Raw genomic sequence first — 20,079 nt, forward strand, 5'->3', positions numbered from 1 at the left:
AGCTACAAAACTTACACAGCTAAGAAGGGCACATTTCCTAGAAAATCCACCCCCCAACTCTGAAGTTCTTAGGAGTCACCTGGAGGTCTTGCTAACAGGTAGTTTCTGATCCAGTGTGTCTTGGGTGGGGGCTTGAGAATTTGCATTCCTAACAAGCTCCCAGGCTGACACAGCTAGTCCATGGACCACAGTTCAGAGAGCCACTTTTCTGAAAGATGCTCACCCCTCTCTGAGGAGCTCTGTGGGAGCTGGGGAAGCTCCCTGCGGTAGCATGTGGAGCCTCAGGGCCCCTGGACTCTTCTCAGTTCTTGAGTCAGCCTTCTGGGTAAACTACAGATAGATGGCCTCCCTCCCAGGCATACCCTGGCCGGGTTCAGCAAAGACAATTTGTTCTTTGGCTGAACCTGGACAACATGTCAGTTAGGCTTATTAGTGAAGACAAACAAACCTCATTATTTGGAAAACGATTGTGTTAGCTCTGGGGTGTCAATGCTAATCAGGTTATAGCCCAGACCCAGAAATGAATGGTGGGAGTTCTGAAGTGCAAGTTCCTAAAGTTCCCGGGAAATGGATTAAGAACTGAATCTAGCCTTTGCTTTTTAATGAAATGGCCAGGCCCTTCCTGTTCAGAGGTCTCCCTTCTGCCTTGGCCCTGCTGCCAGGACTCACCTGGAGCATCCCCAGCTGCAGCCGGTAGAGGAGGTTTCGGGCTGTGGGGGTGGACACAATGAACAGTCTCCTTTTCTCATAAAACTGATCCAAAAGTGCAGCTGCTGTTCTCACGCCGACATTGACATTCATGGCTGTAATCAGAAACAGTCAGGTAGGTCAGAAACCCTCTACTGCTTCCGGCTCAATACATACAGCCTGTGATGAGACACAGAAACATATGTGTAAGAAGTAAACCCCGAGATAAAGACTCAACTAGAAATCTTCAGTTCATTCAGGAGGTGGTCCCAAAGAACACTCAGTTGGGGAGTGGGGACGCGTGTTAGTTTCCTCTTGCTTGTGGTCAACTCATCACCACAAACCTAGTGGCTTAACACACATTCTCTTACAATTCTGGCAGTGCGAAGTTTGGAACAGGTTTCACTGGGGTCAAGTCAAGGCTGTTCGCAGGGCTGTGCCCCCTCCCCCACTGCCCTCAACCCACATGCCCTGGAGGAACATGTTTCCTTGGCTTTTTCCAGAATCTTGGCTCCTAGCTTTTCCTCCACCTTCAAAGCCAGCAGCGTAGCAGCTTCCAACTTCACTCCTCTCAGAGCAGTTCCACCTCCCTCTTATTAAGGATGCTTGGGATTCCATTGAGCCCACCTGGGTAATCCACGTGCTTTTTCCCATCTCAAAATCCTTAATTTACAACTTCAAAGGCCCCTTGGCTACGTAAAGTAATACATTCACAGGTTCTGGGGATTAAGATGTGAATATGTTTGCAGGGCACTGGAGGTGGGGAGCATTACTCTCCTACCCCAGGAAATGAGACAGGGAAGGAAAGAGGGATGTTCTTTGTATTTTAATAAAATCTAAGAGCCTCAGGCACTTAGCTGTTGATGTATGTATCTGTGTCTCCATCTCTCTAAGATTAAAGGGAAAGCATAAAGATGAGAAAGTACTGCTGCTGCTGCTGCTGCTAAGTCGCTTCAGTCATGTCCGACTCTGTGCGACCCCATGGACTGCAGCCCACCAGGCTCCCCCATCCCTGGGATTCTCCAGGCAAGAACACTGGAGTGGGTTGCCATTTCCTTCTCCAATGCATGGAAGTGAAAAGTGAAATTGCTCAGTCATGTCCGACTTAGCGACCCCATGGACTGCAGCCTACCAGGCTCCTCTGTCCATGGGGTTTTCCAGGCAAGAGTACTGGAGTGGGGTGCCATTGCCTTCTCTGGAGAAAGTACTAGGAAATGAGAAAAAGTGGAGTACAGAAATAGAAGCCATGTCCAGAATTTTCTGGCTAGTCCAAATGTCACACTAGGATCGCTACCCAGCCCAATTTTTGTTCCTCAGTAATAACAGCTGACAGTTATTGAAAGTTTAGTTTCATTACTGTTGCTGTTATCCAGGCTAGAATATTGGAGTGGGTTGCTATTCCCTTCTCCAGGGGATCTTCCCAACCCCGGGACCATATGCCAAGCCTTGCTCAATTCCATTGTTCAATAGATGACCTCATTTCATCCTTTCAACAGCTCCAGGAGAAGGTAGAGTATTTGCTTCCTCATTTGACATTAGGAGCAAAGATCCCGAAGGCCCAAGATCTGCGGGACTTGCCAGCTAGTGCTGCAAAGCAGGGGCTCTATCATCTGTACATAGTAGTGTACTGGCTTTGAAGAGAGGAACAAGGGTTCAGTTCAGTCGCTCAGTCATATCCGACTCTATGCAACCCCGTGAATTGCAGCACGCCAGGCCTCCCTGTCCATCACCAACTCCCGGAGTTCACTCAAACTAATGTCCATTGAGTGGGTGATGCCATCCAGCCATCTTATCCTCTGTCGTCCCCTTCTCCTCCTGCCCTCAATCCCTCCTGGCATCAGGGTCTTTTCCAATGAGTCAACTCTTCGCATGAGGTGGCCAAAGTACTGGAGTTTCAGCTTTTGCATCATTCCTTCCAATGAACACCCAGGACTGATTTCCTTTATGATGGACTGGTTGGATCTCCTTGCAGTCCAAGAGACTCTCAAGAGTCTTCTCCAACACCACAGTTCAAAAGCATTAATTCTTCCGTGCTCAGCTTTCTTCACAGTCCAACTCTCACATCCATACATGACCACTGGAAAAACCATAGCCTTGACTAGACAGACCTTTGTTGGCAAAGTAATGTCTCTGCTTTTTAATATGCTATCTGGGTTGGTCATAACTTTCCTTCCAAGGAGTAAGCGTCTTTTAATTTCCTGGCTGAAACTACAGATGCTTTTTTGTTTGGGTTGCACGAGGTTTTAGTGGTGGCAAGCAACTCCTCATTGTGGCATGTAGGATCTAGTTCCCTGATCTAGAACCCTGGCCCCCTGTATTGGGAGTGCAGAGTCTTAGTCATTGGACTGCCAGGGAGGTCCCAAGGGTGCAGACTTTGCTAATTCATAATTCTGATGATTTATAATGAACCCTGGACTCCTACCTCCAGCTTCCTCCTTAGAGGACATGCGAGATAAATCAGCAGATGAGCAGAGGTGAAGGAGGAGAGCGGGAAAGATGGGCTGCCCAGTTACTGGAGGACTGTTTTCATCCAACAGATGAATATGGCTGGCCCTGAACCTTTCTAAGTATATAGAACAAAAGGCTCCCTGTCCTGGAAACCAGAGCCAAAGGGGCTTCAGGGTCTGTTGCTGGCTGGAGAGAGAGCTGCCCTCGTACCTGTGCAGGTGGGCTCAGTGCCAGACCAAGCCAGGTTGGACTGACATACTCGGGCAGAGCTCCCCTGGAGCTCGTAGCCTCCGACGCAGGAGAATTCACACACAGCCCCATAATTATCGCCGTCACTGGAGCACTTCATGTAGCCGTTCTCCGGGGCGTGGAGCTTGCCGCAGCGTCTCACTGTGTGGGACACAAGCCCAGAGGGTGCTCAGTGCTGAGTGCCCCCCGCTCCACCACCACAAAGCAAGCAGGGAAGGGGAGGAGTCAGAAACACCAGCTTCTACACTGGGCAGGTGTGTAGGGAGGGGCAGGTGTGGCTATCTGCCAGTGGGTGTGCCTTAGGAGGGTCACTGTTCAAACCAACAAGACCACTGAGATAAACTGATTCAGCTCCCTGTGGTCTAGATGAGGAGGTTGAACCCAGAAGAGGAAGGAGTAAAGATGGCTAGTTATTAGCTACCCAAACCATGAAGCTCAAAGTAAACCTTAAAAACCTTTTTTTCCTAAAGGTTCTGGAACACCAAGAACACGGTCGGCTGGTGGGCTACCTAAGGGGCTCCTAACCTCCTTCATAGCAGGACTTATATAGGCTTTGGCTGGTCACTGAAGCCCAGGAGTGGAAAAGCTATTAAATACTATTGTTCTGGGACAGCCAGCGATGGGCTCATATGAGATGAGCTTACTGCTCTCTCGGACTCCTTCAATCATCTGCCTGCACTCAACCTCATCTGGATTTGAATTGTGAAATTTAGGCAGTGAGGTGGCACCCTTCCCCTAGCCTCATGATCAGAGGCAAATGCAGAGCTGGCAAGTCTTCCTCTGACAATGGGCACTCACAGAAGGTTCTAGCTTGAGTCTCTGCTTCCCTTTGTTCTTAAAAAGAGAGGGAAAAAAAAAAGCCAAGCAGCAGTCATCTTACCTCTTACTTTAACTCGAAATTGGCAAGTGCCCTTGTTCTCGGCTCTGTCATAGACAGTATACTGGATCTTGTGGTCTCCTTCTGGAAAATGCGAGCCTGGGGGTGGGCCTTTTAGAATAACACTTAAAGGGGGAAAAAATCAGAAACACCAAAGATGATCGCTGTAGGCCCTAACAACAATCGGGCCGTGATGGCCTAAGGATCAAAGAGGACCATCATGGGTGTTTGTTGAGCACCCATTCTGTTCAAGATACAGAGACTCCAAGGGACTGCCATTAGGCCAGTTTTTTAATTCTCAAAGAAGAGAATTTTGTGAGCTTTACTTTGTTTTGGAAGTGCAGTTTGAGACCAGAAAATGGAAGTCCCCAGTTCCTGGGAAAATCAGACTGGTTTTTCTTTTTGTGATGTAGAACAGAGGATGGGAGACGCTGAGAACCCAAAGCTCAAGTCTTCCTTCCTTTGGTCCAAGGAAGACCCGAACTGTCACCCGATTGGGAGGATGAGGGAATTTTCTTTGAGGGAAATCATTTGAGAGGTTAGTCCCAGCAGTCACTGGCAATTTGGGCCTGCAGGGGGCGCTAGAACTTTCTCTGCTTTTTCTATCTCAGTGGAGACCTTTCCTGAGCAAAAGGCAAATTCACTGTGATTTCATGGTGACCATAATAATAACTCAAGTTATTATTATCTTTATTATTAGTTATTATTATTATCATTATTATTCTTTGTGCCATGTGTGCTGAGTCACTCAGTCGTGTTTGACTCTTTGCGACCCCATGGACTGTAGCCCTACAGGCTCCTCTCTCTGTGGGGATTCTCCAGGCAAGAATACTGGAGTGGGGTGCCATTCCCTCCTCCAGGGGATCTTCCCAACCCAGGGATCGAACTCAAGTCTCCCTCATTGCAGGCAGATTCTTTACCTTCTGAGCTACCAGGGAAGCCCAGTATATAAACCTTACACATGTCTGGCGTATTTCTAGACATTATATATAATGTCTAGAAACACACACACACACACACACATACAGTAGTTTATTTAATCCTCTCAACAACCCTATGATGTAGGCATTATTATACCCATTTCACAGATGAGGAAACTGAGCCACCAAAAGATCAAGGAACCCACCCAAGGTCACAGAGCAAGGATGACTTCCACATCTTTCTTCTCAGTTGTCTGATAAGAATATCAGTAGGTACAATATGATCAATTGTTTTTCAATAGATAATTTCCCTTCTCTTTACACGTATGAGGAATGAAAAGAATATTGACTGACAATGTGCATGTGAAATTCTCACTGTCACCATTGAAGAGAACCTTCCACACAGATGGACAAGGCAGTTGTTTACAAGTATGCAGTGAGGGGTGTTACAAGAGTGCCAGACATCCCAGCATTACAGACGTGTCACTTTGGGCCTTAGGTGCTTTAAGGTCCTCATCAGGAAGCACAATTTAAAAGCAGATAAACCTGAGAGGAATCAGACTTCAAACATGAGTGGCCGCTTACCTCTTGGAGACTCTCTTTCATGTGTGACATGCAAATAACAGTCATAGGGCATAAATATGGAGCTCACAGGAAGCACTTGTCTCAGCACCTGACACTAGAACCTTCCCCCCACCCCAGAAGGGGACTACAGAACAGAAGCTTGCAAAAGACATGAGGAAAAGAAGAGAAATGCCAGAGAAGCAAGGAGGCCAAGCAAGAGCTGCAAAAGGGGAAAAGACAGCCTTCTCTGAACTCCTCATTCTGCTCCACAGCTCTGATGGCCCTGAGCTGTAGAATTTAGGAAGCCAATAGCTGCTCTGAACAGAGGGTTGGGGTTACTAAGATGCTCTTTCAAAATGTCACATTTCTAACTGTAACACACAGATTACCCACAAAAATGCCAAGGTGAATATCCTTGCTAGATAACTAAAGTCATCTGATGACCTGATATTGTGTGTATATTATACCAGATCTCAATAGCAATCGCAGTTGTGAGAATCTAAGAATCTGTTATGGGCTAGGAGAAGGCCCAGGCATCGTGCTGGGTTCCAAAAGATTCAACAATTGTTAAAAGCCAATCCCTGACTATATCAAGGGCTTTCCAGGTGGCTCAGTGGTAAACAACCCACCTGCCTGCCAATGTAGGAGACCTGGGTTTGATCCCTGGGTCAGGAAGATCCCCTGGAGGAAGAAATGGCAACCTACTCCAATATTCTCCCTGGAGAATCTCATGGCCAGAGGAGCCTGGCGGGCTACAGTCCATGGGGTCACAAAGAGTTGGACATGACTGAGCACACACATGATGCATGACATGGTTATAGCAACTGTGACTTATATTTTTAATCCTCATCGCCTAAAGTTTCTCCTTAAGGGGTGACATATGTATGCAACAGAAAATAAATAATTTCTTAATACTCACACTTTATCTTTGAGGAATTACAAGCGGAAACATAACAAATATGATCTAAGCTAGATGGTGGGAAAAATTATCAGGCTGTCAGAACAAAATGTCCTAGGGGTGAAAGACTGAGCCTCTTCCTAGAAGAAAATGTTCTGTTATGGCTAATATTGGCTTAGAAACATTTCCTCTTGCCCAGCCTGGGTTGACAGAATTCTAGAAAGCCTTGCCCTGCTGTATGGCTCACCAGGGGTAAGTCAGAGGTGTTCTTTGTCCACAGATGGAAACTCGGCGGGGAGGCCTAATAGGACCGTGTACTCTAAGGCATGGATGTGAATATGCTGACATAAAGTAGTGGCCCCCAGGGAACATGAGGGCCCATCCATAGCCACAGGGGCACAGGCGCAGCTGCTAGATTAGAACAACATGTGGCTGAACTTCACTGAAGGGAACCACCCATTTTTAAAGATTTTGGGGATGTATTTCAAACTATTTGTGCAGTTGGTCCTAGAGAAGGGGGTTGGGGTGGGGAAGAAGGACTTTTTTATTTACAAGTGGTTTAAGTGTTTAAGGTCATATATTAAAAAATTAAAAATCAAAAGTTGTGAAAGAAACAGGTGCCAAAAAAAAAAAAAGAGAGAGATTTTGGAGTTCTGCCCTAAAACATACTCCCAGAGCACAAGGGGGCGACACTGAGCTCCACCTGGGAGACATAGGTTCCCAGGGAGGTGGTGGCTTAGGAAGGCCTGGGTAGGGGGCCTAGCACACAATGGCAGTGAGTCTTTCTGTGAATTAACCACTTGACTTCCTCTTCCTCCTTCTGTCCCTTTTCCTCCCTTCTCCCCACCACTCCTTCTGACTTCCTTTCTTTCCTTCAACAAATAGTTTACTAAGTAGCAACTATGTGCTAGGCATGGTTCTGGGCCTTAAGGATATGGCTTCAAACATACTCTAGTTGAGACAGGCAGTAAACAGATACATAAGTGAAGAATGTAGTATGCCAGACAGTGAAGAAAAATAAAGAAATGAATGAGGTGTGGCTGAAAGAGTGCTGTACCGAGTCCAAAAGCATACCCTGACCAGCAGATACACACTTCCTTATTCTTGGTAGTGAACTTCTCACATAAACGGGCAACCTCATTCCAGCTGCCAAGCTGCACTTACTCAGTGAGAATGCCATCTGCTGTGTCTCTTCCCTCGGGTGTCTCCCAGGACACTCGGACTGTCAGCTTGTTGGGTTCTGCAACGCGTTCCTTCACACTTGGACACTTGATTCTAGGAGGTTCGAGATCTGAAAATATAACCAGAATATTCTCACCATCATCAGGAAATATCAACCTGGGGTTCGACACCCAGCCCACCATTAGACATGCCCGAAGCTCTGCGCTGAGTTGTGTCCGACTCTTTGTGACCCCATGGACTGTGGCTCACCAGGCTCCTCTGTCCATGAGATTTCCCAGGCAAGAATACTAAAGTGGGTTGCCATTTCCTTCTCCAGGGGATCTTCCTGACCCAGGGACTGGACCCTTGTCTCTTGTATCTCCTGCACTGGCAGGCAGGTTCTTTACCACTGCACCATCTTTGCAAGGGCCCAAAGCTCTAGGTGCTCCCTATTTTTGAAGGGCTTCTTCACCCCTTCTGTATTTATCTTGTTTCCCTTCATCTTGCCCCTTCTTGTCTGCTGAGTTCAACTTTTTATTTTGTATTGGGATATGCATGCGTGTTCAGTCGCTTCAGTCATGTCTGACTGTTTGCGACCCTATGGACTGTAGCTCGTCAGGCTCCTTTGTCCATGGGATTCTCCAGACAAGAATACTGGAGTGGGTTGCCATGCCCTCCTCCAGGGGATCTTACCAACCCAGGGATCAAACCCGGTGCCTCCTGCATCTTCTGCATAGCAGGAGGGTTCTTTACCACTCAGCCACCAGGGAAGCCAGTATTGGGGTATAGCTGATTAACAATGATTGTGATAGTTACAGGTGTACAGCAGAGTGACTCAGCTATATATGTGTGTGTGTGTGTGTGTGTGTGTACACATATATATGTACCCATTCTCCCCCAACTCCCCTCCTACCCAGGTTGCCACATCACCCTGAGCAGAGTTCCCAGTGATATGCCTGCTGAGTTTTAAAGACTGTGTGAGTACTTACCTGTGTATGGCTAAATCAGCAATCAGCTGGCCTTGCTAGTGTCTTGTAGGGTAATTTATCAGCTACGGCAACTTCTTCCCCACACTTCCAAACTCTGCCTGTTGACTTGGCAACATAGCAGTTACCCAACTAGAAATCATTCAGCCATAGTGAGTCCTTCCTGCTTTAAAGATAGTATCATCGGATACTAGAGAAAAGTGCCTTAGGTATCATCTGCTGCTGCTGCTGCTGCTAAGTCGCTTCAGTCATGTCTGACTCTGTGCAATCCCATAGATGGCAGCCCACCAGGCTCCCCTGTCCCTGGGATCCTCCAGGCAAGAACACTGGAGTGGGTTGCCATTTTCTTCTCCAATGCATGAAAGTGAAAAGTGAAAGTGAAGTCGTGTCCGACTCCTAGCGACCCCATGGACTGCAGCCTCCCAGGCTCCTCCATCCATGGGATTCGCCAGGCAAGAGTACTGGAGTGGGGTGCCATTGTCTTCTCCTAGGTATCATCTAGTTTGATTCAATTCAAGGCAACAAATCTTTAATGAGTACCAGCCTTCCCCAAGGCATCATTTCAGCTGCTGGGCTTGGGCATGCAAAGGCAAGAGAATCATGTTATTCTCAGAGTTGACAGTCGGTTGAGAGGATTATGTCACCATATGTGAAATATGACACAAGGTAGAAAATTAACACTGCTCTAGGCTACATAAAAGTAAATGCTGTGGAGGCTTAAAGGAGTTACCCAATGCTCTCATTTTACAGATCAGGAAACTGAGCGTCAGACAGCATAAGTGATTTATTTAAGGCCAGGCATGGAAATAATGAGAATGTGAACTATAACCCAAGTTAGAGCACTTGTCCTTAAAACAGACTTCTCTGGTGGCTCAGATGGTAAAGAATCTTCCTGAAATGCTGCAGACCCAGGTTCAATCCCTGGGTTGGGAAGATCCCCTGGAGAAGGGAATGGCAACCTACTCCAGTACTCTTGCCTGGAGAATTCCATGGATAGAGGAGCCTGGCGAGCTGCAGTCCAAGGGGTCCCAAAGAGTCAGACATGACTGAGCGACTAACACATGCACACACAACGTGAAATCATAAGAAGGGGGAATTCAAACTTTTACAAGTTCTACTTGATGATTTTCAACAGGCAGAGAATGTATTTTTAAGAAGTCAGAGTAAATTAACATTTCAATTTGCATTATCTTACATGTCAACTGCTAATTGTTTAAATACTACTATAGCCTGAATGAAAATGAAACGTCATTTGATTCTGAATTACAAACATTTCTGAGAGACTAAATGCACCAAGTCAAGTCTTCATATACTTTCTCTTGTGTCTTGTCCAATAACTCACTTTATTTAGGGTAAGAAATCATGAATAATTTGTTAAAAGTAGTGTCTTCAGCAATCCAAATTCATTTTCATTCAATGCCATGCTTCAGTGGAGTGTGAATTTACAGCCATAATATGCTAATCCTCAAGTGAATAACTATATTTTATTGAATCTAAGTCACCAATTGTGAGATGCATGCTAATTGCAGGGCTAGTAACTGAAAAAAAATATGCTTCTTAGAATTTATGGTTTATCAACGTGATGGTGAAATGAAAGCTGCTTTAAATGAGTTAGAGGTGTCTATTTTCAGTTGCTAAGATGTTAAAAAACAATCCTTTTTTGTTTTTACTATGATAGGTGATAGAAGACATACTTTTATAGTTCAGATGAACATTTTTCAGCTCTGGGTGAATCAGAAAGATATGTATATAATACCTGCCCCCTGCTGGCCAAATGTAGTCAGCAAGCTCATAATAGAAAGCATATTTATTTTTAAAAAAATTGAAGCCAAGGGACTCCCCTGGTGGTCCATGGTTAGGATTCTGTGCTGCCACTGAAGGGGGTGCAGGTTCAATCCCTGATCAGGGGACTAGGATCCCACATGCTGCATGGCATGGGCAAAAATATTTTTTAAAAGAGGCGTGCGTGAAAATGAATTATATCTCAACTAAAAATGCTGTACTCTGGCCCAGAGGTAAAGAACCTGCCTGCCAATGCAGGAGACACGGATTTGATCCCTGGATAGGGAAGATTTCCTGGAGAAGGAAATGGCAACCCACTCTAGTATTCTTGCCTGGGAAATCCCATGGACAGTGGAGCCTGGTGGGCTACAGCCCATGGGGTTGCAAAAGAGTCAGGCATGACAGAGTGACTGAAAAACAATACTGAATCTAGAAAAAAAAAATTAAAGCCATAAAGGAGGGGAGGAGGAAGGGAAATAGATTTCAATATAAGATTACGTCGTGTTACCATATTACTAAGATCACTTAGTGTTACCATATTCCCTTGGAGCAACACTGTCAGAGTGAAAAGATATTCTTACCCTTTGTGTCGTGTAAACTAAACATCTAGATGATATGCTGGCTGGGTTGTTTTCCCTATAAACTAGACATATTGACACTGAGCAAACACAGCTCCAAATTAGGTTATCTGGATGAAGAGTCTCAGCTTCCCAAAGCCAGCTTCTGACTGCTAACAATGATCAGTCGAATTTGGCCTACTTTTTCAGAAGCGGTGTTCTTCCAAACAAGAACCAAGAGGAAATAAAGCACTAACAATAATAGCTAATATTTATTTACTGACCCTCCCCTACTTGCCCAGCCCAGGCGAGGTACCCTCCCTGACTTATTTCACTGAATTCTTGCCACCGCCCACTAGACTAAGTCTTGTTATTATCATCCCCATTTATAGTCTGGGAAGCCTTTCCTCTCTTTGGGAACTTCTTTGCAGTCTGGGATTTTAAGACATGATCACATATTTTTAAATTATTTTAATCAGTCGAAGACTTCTGTGTGTCTGCCTACTGCTGAGCTAGTTATTTTCCTCCATCCTCTGCATACACATTCTTTCCTGGTCATCACATCCACCTTCTCCATAAACCCTGGAAAAGCAGCAGCAGAGCGGGCTCCTGTCACATTCTCAAGCATCAGGCCCCCTTTTTCAGCTGATGAGACTAGCTGGCCTGCCCTTCAGCAGATGCTCCAGAAACTGAAGCCTATTATTACACAGCTGTGGCCATCACTGCTATTTCTACATTATTATAAATTTCCATGAAGGAAATAAACAAAGTTACTATAGCAACCTGATCACAATTCCTTGTTGAGTCAGAGTGCCCGCAGGGCCAGTTACCGTGTGGCAACCTGGCAACTCTGATGAACATCCTGGCCTCTGCCCCACTCACTGGAGACATCTGACAAACTGTCCCCTGCCTCTGTGCTCTAGTTTCTTCTCTGCCTATAAAATACCAGAAACAAACATGTTGCACTGTATCTACCACTGTTATCTGCAAAGCCTTGGGAACATTTACTATGTCTACCAGATAGATGGTGGAAATAAAAAAGAAGGTGAGGGCTTCCCTGGTGGTCCAATGGTTAAGAATTTGCCTGCCAATACAGAAGACACAGGTTTGATCACTGGTCCAGGAAGATTCCACATGCCGTGGAGCAAGTAAATCCACGTGCCACAACTGAGCCTGTGCTCCAGAGCCCAGGAGCCGCAACTACTGAAGCCCATTCACCCTAGAGCCCATGCTCTGCAACAAGAGAAGCCACCAGGATGAGAAGCCCATGCACCACAAGTAAAGAGTATCTCCCGTTCTCTGCAACTGGAGAAAATCCCATTTTGTCCGTTTCTTTAGAAGAAAAGAAGTTTTCCTGGGCCTGTGACCCTCCAGAATAAAGATTCTATTCCAAGCCTTGTTTCAAGTTATCTATGGCCATGGGATGGGTTCCACCAGTGAGCTGTGAGAAAAAGTGACATGTGCAACTTCTGGGTTGTGCTTTAAAAAGGTATGTGTGTGTGTGTGGCAGGAGGTACTCTCCTCTTTCTTTTTCCTCCACCCTGGTTTGAATGTGTATGAAGTGGTGAGCTGTGAACAGCCATCTTTGATTGCAGATGAAAGCTGCAAGTTGAGAGTGGAAGAACAAATGAGGAGGAGGTTGGGTCTAGGACACTGCCCGGACATTTATAAGAGAATGGAAGTTCTAACTTGCTTAAAGTATTATGATTTTGGCCTTATTAATATACCTGGAAGTAGGATATAAGCAACCACACCTGTTTTTTTCAAATTTGGTATGACATCTTCCAAGATGTATTTCACTAATGATTTCTAAGCTCTGATTTCTAACAAAGAATACTCTGGTGAATTTCCTGGGAAGGTGGCTACCCATAATCCCCTTATATACATGCAGTTCCTCCTACCAACAAAAGAATGGGAAAGACTAGAGTCTCTTCAAGAAAATAAGAAATATCAAGGGAATATTTCATGCAGAGATGGGCACAATAAAGGACAGAAATGGCAAGGACCTAACAGAAGCAGAAGAGGTTAAGAAGAGGTAGTAAGAAATCACAGAAGAACTATACAAAAAAGATCTTACTGACCCAGATATCCATGATGATGTGATCACTCACCTAGAGCCAGACATCCTGGAGTGTGAAGTCAAGTGGGCTTCGGAAGCATTACTAGAAACAAAGTTACTGGAGGTGACAGAATTCCAGCTGAGCTATTTAAAATCCTAAAAGATGATGCTGTGAAAGTGCTGAACTCAATTTGTCAGCAAATTTGGAAAACTCAGCAGTGGCCACAGGACTAAAAATTGTCAGATTTCATTCCAATTCCAAAGATGAACAATGCCAAAGAATATTCAAAATATTGCACAATCATGCTCATTTCACATGCTAGGCAAGGTAATGCTCAAAATACTTCAAGCTAGGCTTCAAAAGTACATGAACCAAGAACTTCCAGATGTAAGCTGGATTTAGAAAAGGCAGAGGAACCAGAGATCAAATTGCCAACATCTGTTGGATCATAGAAAAAGCAAGGGAATTCCATAAAAACATCTACTTATGTTTCATCGACTACAGAAAAGCCTTTGACTGTGTGGATCACAACAAACTGGGGAAAATTCTTAAAGAGATGAAATACCAGACCACCTTAACTGCCTTCTGATAAACCTATATGCAGGTCAAGAAGCAAGTTAGAAGCAAGAGGTAGAAGAACTGGACATTGAACAATGGACTGATTCCAAATTGGGAAAGGGGTACATCAAGGCTGTATATTGTCACCCTGCTTATTTAACTTATATGCAGAGTACATCATGAGAAATGCTGGGCTGGAAGAAGCACAAGCTGGAATCAAGATTGCCGGGAGAAATATCAATAACCTCAGATATGCAGATGACACCACCCTTATGGCGGAAAGTGAAGAGGAACTAAAGAGCCTCTTGATGAAGGTGAAAGAGGAGAGTAAAATATCTGACTTAGAACTCAACATTCAAAAAACTAAGATCATGGCATCCGGTCTCATCACTTCATGGCAAATAGATGGGGGAAAAAATGGAAACAGACTTAATTTTGTTGGGCTCCAAAATCACTGCGGATGGTCACTGTGGCCTCAAAATTAAAAGATGCATGCTCCTTGGAAGGAAAGCTATGACAAACCTAGGCAGCATATTAAAAAGCAGAGACATCACTTTGCCAACAAAGTTTCATCTAGTCAAAGTTATGGTTTTTCCAGTAGTCATGCACGGATGTGAGAGCTGGATCATAAAGAAGGCTGAGCGCCGAAGAATTGATGCTTTCAAACTGTGGTGTTGGAGAAGACTCTTGAGAGTCCCTTGGACTGTAAGGAGATCAAACCAGTCCATCCTAAAGGAAATCAATCCTGAATATTCATTGGAAGGACTGATGCTGAAGCTCCAATAGTTTGGCTACCTGATGCGAACAGCTGATTCATTGGAAAAGATCCTGATGCTGGGAAAGATTGAAGGCAGGAGGAGAAAGGGCAACAGAGGATGAGATGGCTGGATGGCATCACTGATGCAATAGACATGAACTTGGGCAAACTCCAGGAGATGGTGGGGGACAAGGAGGCCTGGCATGCTGCAGTCCATGGGGTTTCAAAGAGTTGGACACAACTGAGAAACTGAACAATAGCAACCTTCTACCAAGAAGTAGAGTCTGCCTCCCCTCCATTTGAATCTGTGCCTGGCTTGTAACTTACTTTGACTGACAGAATGCAAGGGAAGTGATTCTATGCCAGTCCCAGGCGTAGGCCCTTAAAGAGTCTGGCACCTTCTGTGTTTACCATCTCAGAAGCCAGCTGCCATCTAAGGAAGCCCAGTTATCTGACTTGAGAGGCCAAGTGGAGAAGGTGAGAAATGAAGGGAGAGAGAAAAAAGGGACTCAAATGTTAGCCAGCACAGTGACCTCTGAGTGAGATGCTGCACATGGGAGTGAAGCCATCTTGGCTCCTCCAGTCCCAGACATGCACCTTGGCCATTACTATGTGCAACAAAGGTGAACTGTCTCCACCAAGCCCTGCCCAAATCGCCAACCCAAACAACCATGAGCCATAACATGGTTGATTGAAGCCACTAAGTTCTGGGTGATTGGTTGTGCAGCAATAGATTACTGACACAAACATAAAATAGTTAGAGGTTGTTGATGGAGGGAAGAAGTGGTCATTTCCTGGCACAGGGAGAGAGTGACTAACCAAGGCAGAACAAATCTGGCCACTGAAAACTTCCCTCATTGCTTGCTTCCCCCAGCTAGATTGTAATCCATGTACATGTCCCTGAATAGGGTTTCCACTTCTTTGGCACCATATGAGATATTAAGAAACTTTCCCAATGGACCAAAGAGTTGAGAAGCAAAGAACTCCACAACTAGAAGTCACTATCTTCATCAGAAAGATGCCAAACTAAAACCTCACTGGGGATATACTACAGTGGTGTGGTAACAGTTTACCTGTTTAATTTGTGCTAAAAATCATGCCAGGTTAAAAAGTGGAGCAGTATCTTGGACTTCCAAGGTGGTAGTGTAACCACTGGAGACTTCATGTTTCCAATGCAGGGGACACGGGTTCGATCCCTGATCACAGAGCTAGATTCTACATGCCCTGGTTGGGCAAGTTCTACGTGCCATGCAGTGGGGCCCCCCCAAAAAAAACAACAAAGTGGAGTGGTATCTCAATCAAGCAACTTGTTGCAAAGCTGAAACTAGCTTCCTAAAAGTTTATAAATCAATGTGTATTTGTCAACCTGGGAAAAATTTTGTATGATTTCAGAGCATTTACAGCAATGCCCTGATACATTTATTCTCAGCCCCACGACGTTTGTATCCTCAACTGAATCTCTAGAAATAATACCATTCTGCCTAGCGAACTTCCTTGTGGGTCACTGGGTCAACTGAGCTGTCAGATAATTGGGAAGCTGGAAAAGTAGTCCATCAATTTGCATATCTAAAACTGCAAATTGAGATTTTTTTTTTTATTCCAGACTTCCGTTTGTGTTAACTCTCCAACTATTCTATTCCACAGGAAATATAAAATAAGCAGAGAGTAATTTCAGGAAGCAAGTTGGTTTGTACATGGTCTTTTGTTAAAACATCTCAATAGGGCTCCCTGTGTATCTGAAGATACTTGCTCAGTTTTCATTGTCCATGGGTTTTAAATTTACTTGAATTTTTTTTCTCTTCCTGTTGGCCTAGGGAAAAGTGTTGGTCCAAAGGAGAAGACCTGTAATTGTAACTGTCCATTGTTATATCTACATGCCAATGTAACTGGAAAGGACTAAAAATGGAAAGAAAGAAAAAAAATATACCCCAAAACAATAGTTGTTACAGTCTATGGGTTTGGTTTTTTTATATATATATATCATGGAAGTTGTGGCTGTCTAAATATTTTACCCTCCTGCAATTTTCAGTAGGTTTTTTTTTTTTTGTCTCCTACATTGACTTATTTCTATCTATATCTGTTTTTAAAATAACCATGGACATTGAGTCTACTGCCAGAGTGTAGGCTGCCTAAGAGAATAAATTTTGACTTGTGGTCCTTTCAAATTAGCCAGACCACAGAACTGACCACCTCAGCATCAAAAGCCAGCCCAGGGTTCTCTCTTCCCTCCAGATCTGAAGGAGAACCAGACGGACTTTCTCAGCACTCAGCACAGCTGGGCCTAGAGGCATTGCTCAAGGCGGTGTAGAAATCTGAGAATTCCTTGGCCACCATGTGTCAGCTCCTAAACTAGGCTAAGGCGCCGAGCTGTGCTCACAGACCCCCGAGCCCTGCCAACACACCAAGTCAATAAACTCATTTAGTAATACATTGAAAGCCAAAGAGTTCATGACATCCCTGGAGTGAAATTCACAGGGGACAAACTCCAGCTTCTCTGTCACAGAATCAAAGAAAGATCTGCTTGCTTGCTGTGTCTTATTTCTCTTGTTTTTCCTGGGAGCTCACTGATCACTGATCTCCTTTTTACCCCCCACATTGCATGCACAAATTCCCCTACCCCCAAAGATGCCTGAACCTTGCCCTGTCCCGCTCTAAGATCAATCCCCTGGAATTGGGGTTCATTTCTTAGTTTTTTCTCTCTCCCTCTGGGAAGGTTCCAGGCCCATCTGGTCCGGCTTAAGACATGCTTGTTGCTTTTTGAGAACAATCAGCAATTTCTTTCCATTGTTACGCACAATCTGGACATCTGAACACTGTGATCCCTGGAGGATTCTGCCAGTGCTTGCTCAGCAGGGAGATTTTCGAGTATCTCCTCCCCTCCCATCACCTCTACCCCTTCCGATGTGAGGGAACAGACATTCAAAGAGGGGGGTGGGAGGCAGTGGCAGTGGAGAGGAGTGTTCTGAAGAGCTAGCTTGCACACTCCAAGTCACCGGGCAGCGAGTGAAAGCAACATCTGGGAGGGGCTCTTCTGACCTCAACATCTGGCCTCAGGTCATGTCCTTCTAGAAAAGTGCCCAGAGCTCACAGCCTGAGCACTATCCTACATGCATGGCTGAGCAGGCCCGCTTTGCAGGCTCCTCCTCACTGAGAACTACAGTGATTTACAGGGAGATGTCTAAAACCTCAGAGCAAGGCTGCTGAGGACTTCCCTGGTGGTCCAGTAGTTGGGAATCCGCCTGCCAGTACAGGGGAGACAGGTTCGAGCCCTGGTCCGGGAAGATTCCACATGCCTTGGGGCAACCAAACCTGTGTGACACAACTAGAGAGTAGCCCTCCACTCAGCACAACTAGAGAAAGTCCACGTGCAGCGACAAAGACATAGTACCACCCAAAAAATAATAAATAAATAAAAGGAAGTAAAAGGCTTCTGTGGCACAGATTCTGTTGGCACTCAGTTTTTTTTTAAATCATTGCTTGCACTGAAATCTTTACTGCCTGTACTGAAATTCTCAAATTGACATGTCTTGGACTCCTCCTGCCAGCTGGGTGCCAGCTAGCTTTGCCAATGGGAGGCACTCCCATGAGGACAGAGGGCAGGAGGAAGAGGGAAGCCATTAGGCTTCTGGTAGGGGCTTTCATGAAGGTTTCCTGGGCTCCTGACTTCATTCTCATCCATGATGGTGTCAGCTGCAGACATGTCAGCCTCAGGGTGAGTTTATGGACTTTGGGTAACACCACGAGGCCACTTTTGCTCCCCCCAGCCCTTGGTTGGGATGGATTTCTGCTCTAACTAATCTCTAGATGGCGTAGTGCTAAAGAATCTGCCTGCCAATTCAGGAGACGCTTCCCTGGGTCAGGAAGGTTGCCTGGAAAATCTACCCACTCCAGTATTCTTGCCTGGGAAATCCCATGGACAGAGGAGCCTGGCAGGCTACAGTCCATGGAGTCGCAAAGAGTCGGACACGACTGAGTGCACACACACATAATGTCTAGCAACAGTCTTTTTCCTCTTTTGTTCCTCCAGCCCTTCCTATATGTTTGTAACCACTGCCCTGTATTAATGTCTCCTCTGTTGGAAACACCTATAGTGGTTTCTATCTTCCCAATCACTGATCAACTCAAACTCCCACCTAAATCGTAGAAAAAGAGAAGCCAGGAATAAATCCGAGTCAGTTATCTGAGAAATTACTTGGACCTGGTGCTCTTGTTAAGATGGATATAAGGTAAAGTCCGGGGCTGTGATATAGAAGATGTAGAAGGCTCACATCTCGGGTCAGTCCCCTGGCTATAACTGAGGAAAAAGGATGACCAATGCTGCCAAGGGAGACAGTGGACAGTGGTACTGTCATGAAGACACCGTAGGACCAAGGCCAGAGAAGCTGTTGTACAACTGCCCCCAGAGGGCAGCATCCAGTTTCAGTCACATCCCTGAATTGTCTGCCCAGATGCTGAGCTGTCAGGAAGGAGTCCTTGGGGGAATGGGCAGGCGCAGACCGAGCTGAATGGTTCTCTGCAGGATGGGCAGACCCAAGCAGGGTAGGAGCCAGGCTCCTGCGGTCAGCTGCCTTGCCATCTCTGTGCCAGAGCTGTCTCTGGATTCAGGGACTTTGAGCCTAAAAGCCCGGAGACATAGGCTTGGCTCTATGCAACATCAACAAAGTCAAGGCCTTATCTGCAGAAGGGGGATTGGACTAGAATGTTCTGTTAGGCTAGGTCCTGGCAGCGCTAACACATTATGAGTCAACAGTCTCCTGGGATAGTAGTTTTCAATTACCTGGATTAGTTTTGGAAAAATGCCAGGGCCCCAGATACTCAGATTTAAACTGCAGCTAGAGTTAAAAACCACTGTCCCAGAGCAGTCTACCTCAACTTTAAAAGGACATAGGAATCCCTTGGGGATCTTCTTACAATGTGGCTTTCGATCTGTTGGGTCTGGGATAGGACCCAAGAGTCTATATTTCTAACAGGCTTCCTGCTGATGCTCAAACTGCTGGGCACTATTTTGTGTTAAAAGGTACTAAGTGTTGTGTTAGTTGCTCAGTTGTGTCTGACTCTTTGTGACCGTATAGACTGTAGCCCGCCAGACTCCTCTGTCCATGGGATTCTCCAGGCAAGAATACTGGAGTGGGTTGAAATTTCCTTCTCCAAAAGGTACGAAAGTTCTTCCCAAATTTGATGTTCCAAGGCAGGTTCTCAACCTTTAGAGCATCAGAATGTCCTGGAGGGCCTGTGAAAATGCAGATTGCTAAGCCCCACCCCAGCATCGACAATCCTGCAGGCCTGGAAATGTGCATTTCTAAAGCTTCTGGTCAGGAGCCCACACTCTCTGAGATCCACTGCTCTCAGATGATGGTCCTGAGTCTGGTTATGCATGAAAATCACCTGGGAAGCTTTTATAAATGCCACTTGCCTCCTCCAGCTATCCCAACATCAGGCTAACTGAATCAGAATCTCTAGGGTAAAACCAAAGTGCATTGTTGTTCAGTCACTAAGTCATGTCTAACACTTTTGCAACCCCATGGACTGCAACCCGCCAGGCTCCTCTGTCCATGGGATTTCCCAGGCAAGAATA

The 20,079-nt window shown here is 45.5% G+C and overlaps 1 protein-coding gene across 5 annotated transcripts in view; it reads right to left on the minus strand.

The window, feature by feature from the left end:
• Positions 1 to 20,079, minus strand: part of SRPX (sushi repeat containing protein X-linked) — a 141,318-nt gene that overhangs the window by 48,420 nt on the left and 72,819 nt on the right. For all 5 annotated transcript variants that reach the window (XM_044937440.2, XM_006072318.4, XM_006072317.4 and 2 more), the window contains 4 exons: positions 7,808 to 7,934; positions 4,265 to 4,386; positions 3,346 to 3,525; positions 670 to 803 (listed from right to left, as the gene is read on the minus strand). In XM_044937440.2, coding sequence (XP_044793375.2) covers positions 670 to 803; positions 3,346 to 3,525; positions 4,265 to 4,386; positions 7,808 to 7,934 — 563 coding nt within the window. The remainder of the gene's footprint in view (positions 1 to 669; positions 804 to 3,345; positions 3,526 to 4,264; positions 4,387 to 7,807; positions 7,935 to 20,079) is intronic.

This window comes from Bubalus bubalis, chromosome X (assembly GCF_019923935.1).
Source record: "Bubalus bubalis isolate 160015118507 breed Murrah chromosome X, NDDB_SH_1, whole genome shotgun sequence".
Taxonomy (NCBI): Eukaryota; Metazoa; Chordata; class Mammalia; order Artiodactyla; family Bovidae; genus Bubalus; species Bubalus bubalis.